This window comes from Homarus americanus, unplaced genomic scaffold (genome assembly GCF_018991925.1).
Source record: "Homarus americanus isolate GMGI-L3 unplaced genomic scaffold, GMGI_Hamer_2.0 scaffold25633, whole genome shotgun sequence".
NCBI lineage: Eukaryota > Metazoa > Arthropoda > Malacostraca > Decapoda > Nephropidae > Homarus > Homarus americanus.
This window is the reverse complement of record NW_024718174.1, coordinates 60,971-68,915: the sequence shown is the minus strand read 5'-3', so window position 1 is coordinate 68,915 and position 7,945 is coordinate 60,971. Positions and strand designations below refer to the sequence as shown.

The following is a 7,945-nucleotide window of genomic DNA, read 5'->3' as shown; positions in this document are numbered from 1 at the left end:
ATGGAAAATTTGTAACCTGCAATTTGGTATTCGACAGGTAACTCACGTGGAGTCCTAGGTTGATTCATGTTTCAGTTAATGCTATTATATCTATTTTTTTTTTCGGTACACATACCAAGGCCCTAATATCATCCATTTTGTTTCTCATACTTCTACTGTTAAGCGTGTAGTAGACATTCAAGTTGATCGTGTTCTCAGTCCTCCCTTTGCCGCGTTTAGGTTTTAACTTTAAGCTGTCTAATTTAGTTTTGTCATCATTCCTAACACTGTTTCCCTGTAACCCTCTCCCACTGCAGTCTCCTCCACCCCCGTGCTCACATGTTCCCCTAGCAGTTCAAAGACTTCGACATCTTTTGGACTGCCCTTTCGAGAGTCCCAGCCAGGGTTGCTACTCCATCCCTAGACAGATACACCCTAACCCTAGCATAATAGGGTGTGTCATAGGAGGGAAGATCAGCTAAAACTAATGGCCCATCACTTTTTTGGTAGATTTTAGTGTATATAACACAGAAAATAATTTCAGTTTCAATATTTTGCAACCTTTTGCTAGGTAAATTTTAGCGTGAAATTTATCGAAAATCAGCGATACGACTGGTAGGTAATTTCGTTAAATAATGGGCACCATTGTTTGTGACTTGTGGCACAATATTTTTGGATTCGCGGTGGTATAAGTTGAGTAATATTTGCGATGGCTGCTTGTGTCAGGACGAGACAAAATCAACCATCTCAGTCACTATCTTGGGTCTGGGAGAGGGGCTCCTGAAGTCAGGTTGCCTACATTGAGAGATGCTTTGAGATACGGTGTTTAATCAGGCAAATCAGTGAAAAAAGAACCAAGAACTTACACAAACAAAGAGACATTGCCAGTGATATGACCAAAGCTGTCTTGGCAGTACACTCTGGCTAGCGCTCGGTCAAGCCACCTGCCAGTCATAACAAGTCAGAAGAAGATTGGTGACAGACTGCTGGCAGTTGGGAAAGGCAAGAATGTCTCTCTTGGGAAGGAAAACTTTTGATTAAGGACAACTTTGCCAAGCAACTGGACCAGTTATTTGACAAAATTGCTTTACCAGGTACCCAATTGTTCTCTGTCCACCTGAGTTTGGATGCGATCGTGACTGTAAAATCCGAGGCCCACATATATATGTATTTTGAAGCGTGAACTGAAGATTCCTGTGATCAGGCAGCAATTGTCAAAGCACAGAGACTGGCGTATAGGGGCTCTCATGATTTCTAGCCAAGATATTCCGGAGTCAAAGAGACAGGAGACTGCCACAGAGAGACAGAAAGAGGAGAAGAGTTGCCGAGGAAAAGAAAGAGACTTGAGAGAAGGCCCAGGGTGAGGGTAAAAGGCCGATGATTGGAGTCAAGCTGATTCAGAGTTTAATGACTTCCCATGGCTGATCGAGGGAGTGCTGACAACCAGGAGAATGGTGACTTTGTCCCTAACCCAGAAAATAATGATCCCAAACCTTCCAGGCATAAGATTCAGAAATAGGAAAAGATATCGAGCATAGCTCTGGCCCAGCATGCGACTTACCACACTGGTCTCAGAGAAACTGCGAGATAGCAACAGCTGCCTGGATTGACGTGGTTTTGATAACACCTGATGTTCACCTGGTGATAGATCATAACAAAGTAAGGAGAGCTCAGGAGAGCTTGTCAGTAACCTAGAAGAGGAGTTTGATAGGGGATAAGAGAAAATAGAATAGAATTGTTTATTCTTTGATGGGAGAAAGGGATGACACTAAAGTATTCATGAAAGTTAGATATTCTGACAAGTTGTTCCCTGCCATGGTGAAGGAGGAACACTACTCCTGCTGCAGTGAACCAGGGAGGGAAGTATTTGTGGCATTCACTCCAGAAAAGATGACATCAGGGAAACCAGCTGAGATAGTGGCAGATAACATTGTGAACTGGCTCAGAGAGGAACGTAGACCAGACCCTGCAGGCCATTGGAGGGGACAGCACCAACACGAACACAGGGTGGCAAGGGGGTCATACGGTGGATGGGAGCGGAAGGTGGGAGGAAGCTGGTCTGGATTGTTTGTGACCTCCCACACCCAGCTTGAGTTGCCAATCAGACATCTGATCCAGGGCTGGATGGCAAGACTCTTTCAAACAACAGATGGTCTGGTCCTCTTGGCAAGATGCTGGACTCTGCCACTGAGTTAATAAATCCGAGCTTTGAAAAATCACAGTTAGCCCTCCACTCGTTGAGGCTTTTATACTGTCATTGACGACCTGAGTACTGACCAGTACTATGGATTTACATATGATTTTGCAGTGCCATCAAAACTGGGGTCATGCCTGATAGACTTGCTTACCTGCAGATAGGTCAGTCTCACATTCTAGGTGGCTCACAACGGCTCTCAGGTTCTGCAGAATTTGGGTCGCTCATCATAAACTGAAAGGGAACCAACTTCACAACCTGAGACTTATTGTCAATTCATCGTGAGTGTCTACTTGCAAGTGGTTCAACACCAAGGTCAAGTCATCGTTCTCGAAGGTCCGAGGAGGCATGTTCTCTTCAACGAGCTCCTGAGGGAGTCAGCCAAGGAAGGTTGTTCAGATTGTGGAGCAGACTGTGAGGGAATCTTCCTGGTATGCTCATCCCGAGGCAGTTCTGCAGACAATGCTCTGCAGTAAGGATGAGGAGGAGAGAAGAGTGGCAGTCAAAAAGATCTTGGATATGAGACTTATGAGAGGATCTGGGCATGACGAATCAGTTGGTGACGATTCCTTCAGGGTCAGGAAGACTCCTGAAGTCAATGTAGGTGCCAAGACCCTCACTGATCTCATAGATCTGGATAACATCCAGGCTGGCAGTGAGCGCCCTCTTACCTGCAGCCTCACCAATGTTCAAGTCAGAGCTTTCCTGGACAACCCCATGCATGTCCCTGCCTGGCCCTCACACACCCAGAGTATAGAGCGTTGTGTACAGCAAGTGAGCGAGGCCAGCAGTCACGTGTACAGCCAGGAGAGGAGGGAAGGCTACATCCGAGCTCAGGTGGTCAGCAGGGAGGTGATGGGTAGAAACAGAAGCAAGAAAAGACATGTTCTCTATGGTGTGCAGCAACTTACCGGGTCACTAATATTAAAACCGGTTTTTGTATTTTGATGATTTTGTTTCTAAAGGAATATTAAATTTAATAAATGTGTCAAGATCATTCGTTTCACTATTCTGGATCATTTTCATCCTAATAAATTAACCTGATACATTTACTTTACTTTAAATAAGCTATTTAGTGGTGTTGGTAAAAGGGTGGGAATACTGAATTTTCATAAGATTTCAAGTTAAAATTTGCCTAGCAAAAAATGAAAACTTTTCAAATCTGAAGATATCACATGATTCTGCACATAGAACTACATCATTAATACCATGGGCCGATTTTTCAAACTCAAAAAAAAAATTCGCCTCCATATGACCTACCTATGGTCCCTTCTGCGTAAAGTTGTCCCCAGTTGTCAATAGATAGGACTGATAGTGACGCAATATCTGTCAGACTGACCGTTGACATAACTGCCTTTCACAACCATTCATTTCCAACTCTCCTTCCAGGCAGGACACCCCATATGATGGGATCCTCCCATAGACCTAACATGTTTCTATAGTTGTCTTGAACTTCAAGAAGCTCCTCACTCCTACGGCCAATATCGACACCTCCTGCACTAAGAGCAGATAATCGGTTTGTTCATTACCACACAAGATATTGTGCATCCTGTCCAACTACTTATCCCCCCACCCCCTGCTCTGGCAAATTCACCCTCATCCCATTTTATCTTTACAGCAAAAAGCTCTGTCCATGTACTATCGTGCACAAAAGTCGTGTCCACTACCCAGCCACAGTGAGGTTTCAAATAGCCTTGAGTCTGAAGTTTCGAAACAGCTGGGGAAATACAATGGTCGGCCAACAGATGTCGCCCACTGTAGTGTGTGGTGGGGGGGGAAATAGAGGAGGTGCTGGTTAGTCTAGTAACAGGCTGTGTGTAGGTGGAGCATAACATAGTGAATTCCGCAATCACTGATAACAATAGGAATGTCATGAAGATAGTTAATATTATTGAGCATGGCGAGAGATATGTAACGGGTAAATAAAAGCACTACAAAGACCATATCTCTGTCGTTCACGGCTACGATGGTGCGACTGATAGGCACACAAGTTGTTACCAAGGTTGGCGCCACCCACACCAGGGGAAGGCAGTGATGTCAAACACAGGAACATGCCGAGGTCTCATTCCTACCATCGTCGTCACCAACAGGTAAGTCACATTAATTTGTCAGCATAGCCCATGTCGTCCTTATACTATTGCAGGGTGTCCCATGAGTGACAGCAGATATTTGTAGAGGTGAAATAATATGTGATATTGAGTTGAAAATCTTCTATACACACAAGCATTTTCGGTTTACTTTAGGCGTAAGGTGGGTTGTAAAAATTACGCAGGGCAGAAATTTTGCCATGTTATTTTTCTTACCAATTGCAGCCATACTGTGTGCCGTTGTAATCCTTATTGGTGGATTATATAAGGCCTCTTGATAGCGTGAAAACCCGTTTGAAGATACTGTAATGTTCCATAACATGCATTAAACAACATCATACGTTCACGAGTTCCAACTCCGCGCCTAGACTCCCCACCCCTCCCCACGGCCTCTACCCACCCAACTATTAAACCTCATAATTTGAGCATCATGGGTTACCACACCTAAACACTAATCGATTACTTATTCTCTCCCAACACTTCCCCTTCACCATCCCCCACTCCACTCCTCCCTCCCCCACCTCTTCCCTTCATTCCTACCCCTAAGACTAAGGGTCAATCGAACATTCCATCCCATTACATTACCTTCCCCTGCATTCCCCCACCCCCCTCCCCCTATTCTACCCATGGCGACGAATTGGACTACTGTAATGAACACTCACAGAACCGACGACATGGCTCTTCCCTCTTGTATTTAGAGTTACCGGTAGTGTTGTGATAGCACCGAGTATGAACTTATGTAAGACCAGACTTGACCATCACTGGCGTAAGTTTAGATACATTCTGGAACCAGTGAATATTATTTGTAAAAAAATAAGTTTTAAATGAATTATTTATAGGAGATAAGTATTTCATAGCTGAAAATTGTCAAAGAAATATGTAAGGCAGTGGAAAACCATATATTTTGATTATCGGCGAGGCTAACTACCTACAAAACATGAATATTTGACGATTGGCAAAAGTCCTGGGAAAATGAACCAACAAGTCATACGCTAAAAATGATCAAATCATCAGTTTATCCTTGGTCATCATCAAAACAAAATCCTCTCGACATCACGAAACTATTTTGAATTGTCTAAGAATTGGGCATACGCAATTGACGCATGGCCAACTCATGTCTTCCCCTAATGGAGCCCCACCTATATGCTCCAACTGCCGATCATAAATAACAGTCCAACATATTCTCATTGAATGCCCTATTTATAATCAGTATCGAACAATGTGCTTCACTTACCCTACAATGTAAGATATTTTAGCAGAGACCCCAAAATTTTCCCTAAGTTCAGTTTTGACCTTTTTGAAATACTGTAATCTCCTCCAAACAATATAATACTAAATTATTGAAACACAAATATATGTTAACTAATCCCTCTGGCCAGCCCTAGGAGAGACTCAAATGGGGTTCAGTGGTCTGGTTAAACTAAATCTTGATGATGCATTTGAAAAAAAAATTCATGAGGTGCGGGATTTCTTAGCTGATTCTTTATGTATTTTGCGTGCTGATTCCAAAAATGCCATTCATTTTGCCCAATCAGGTCAGATTTTTATGCTATGGGAATTAGGAAAAAATCGAAATTCTTAAATATGATGTCAAAATTTTTATGCAAAATATATCATAAGAAATGTAACCACAACACATAGGACCAAAATATGTCAACTACATAGATGCCTTTACAGTTAGACATGCATAAATGGCTGTCGCAGAGAATTTCTTTGGTGGTTGGTGTCTGGGGCGTCCCGTTTCAGACACCAACAGTAGTCGGCGAGCATGTTGATATCCCAGCGACCCTGGTACCGCTCCTCCATTACACGGATATCTTGATGGAAGCGTTCTCCTTGTTCCTCACTCACATCACCACAGTTCTCTGGAAAGTAGTCCAAGTGGGAGCTGAGGAAGTGCATCTTGATGGACATGCGTGCACCAAGAACTTTGTAGCTCAGAAGTAGGTCCTCAACAACTCGTCCATACTCTGGACTTCTGTAGTTGCCAAGAAAATTGGAGACAATAGACTTAAAGGCATGCCAGGCTTTCTTCTCATTTACATCCATGCTGCAATCAAACTTGGGATCTTTGAAAAGCTCTCTGATCTGAGGGCCATCAAAAATTCCTGCATTCAGCTTTGCCTCACTGACTTTTGGAAATTTTTCTTTCAGAAAATTGAAAGCCTGGCTTTTTTTGTCCAGTGCCTTTACAAAGTTTTTGAACAGACCGAGCTTGATGTGCAGTGGCGGAAGAAGAATGTTCTGCGGATTCACCAGAGCATGGGCAACAACATTGTGAGAACCTGGAGTAAGTCCACTTCTTGCAGGCCAGTCACATTGCATGTAGTGCTGCTTGTCTGCTCGACTATCCCACAGACAGAGGAAACATGGAAATTTGGTGTAACCACCTTGTAGGCCCAGCACCATGGACACAACCTGTGGAAAAAACAGATTAAAAATATGTTTAGCTGAATAGTTTTATTATTAAAAAATATTAACTCTTCATAATATGACAATATGTCGGCAGACATAATTACCTATTAGAAAAACTGTCAACAAAATATCAATTTTTGAAAGCAACTGTTTTTGGTGTATTAAATTACCTTCAAGTCTCCACAGATCTTCCAATTGTGGTCTTTATACTTCAGAGCAGTTAACAGATACTCCATGTTGTTGTAGTTCTCATCCATCTGTACTGAATGCCCCACCGGAACAGACGCGACATGGTTTCCATTGAACAACAACACAGCTTTCAAGCTTCTTTTTGATGAGTCAATGAAGAGCCGCCACTCTGATATATTGTATGATATTCCCATAGCTGCAATGAGTTCACTGATATTGTTGCAATACACCAATGAAGTTTCCTTGTCAAAACTGAAGAACTTGCGAAATTCCTTGTCACGGTTACGGTACCAGGCAAATGTTGTTCTGGTGTTAAGACATTGTGTTCGCAAAGCCGTGATCCTAGTAGTTGAGCCGACTCCTTAGACAAGCACAAGTCTCTTGTTAAATCATTCAACTCAGCTTGACTGAAGGGTATGGGCTCTTTTGCAGAAGCTGTGGGCAAGTATGTACTAGAAGCGTCAGTCTCTTCTATGTCTTCATCGATATCATGATCGTCATCGAGTATCATGTCCCTATAGTTTTCTGGTGGAGTTGGAATTGGTATTCCTGGTCCGTGAGGAACTGGTTTGATGGCTGAGGGTACATCTGGATACTTAACATGATGTTTGTTCTTCCTGTTTATACCTGAAATGTGAACGAAAGATTTAGTATCAAGATAGCATAACATATTAACTTACAGATATATTTAAGAATGCATGAACATACTGCATTTGATATATTAGTATTGATGTATTAGTATAACTCACCCTGAAGGTTTGTCATGCAGAAGTAACAGTCCGTGGTATGATCTCTGCCTTCCCTCCATACCATAGGAATGCCAAATGGTAGACGTTGAATCTTCTTGTTGCTCCAGCGCCGCAGATTTTCAACACATGTTTTGCAGCACATGTGAGGGGCAAAAGCTTTATCTTGGTCTCCAAGTTTCATTCCAAAGTATGCATGATATAAGTTTTTCACTAGGGGAGTAATGGTGCACTGTCGGTCTGTCATTGTTACACAACCGCACACATAGCAAAACCTGTTCGGGTCGTTCTTGCACTTCAGATTCATGATTAAATGTACAACTCTGTAAGAAGAA

General features: G+C 42.7%; 1 protein-coding gene across 1 annotated transcript; it reads right to left on the bottom strand.

The window, feature by feature from the left end:
- Positions 1-6,992: 6,992 nt before the first annotated feature.
- LOC121859228 lies at positions 6,993-7,652 on the bottom strand. Its single transcript, XM_042355965.1, has 2 exons — positions 7,614-7,652; positions 6,993-7,491 (listed from the first exon to the last, which is right to left on the bottom strand). The coding sequence occupies exons 1-2, from the start codon at positions 7,627-7,629 to the stop codon at positions 6,995-6,997; spliced, it is 513 nt and encodes a 170-aa protein (XP_042211899.1). The 5' UTR covers positions 7,630-7,652; the 3' UTR covers positions 6,993-6,994.
- Between the last annotated feature and the right edge of the window lie 293 nt (positions 7,653-7,945).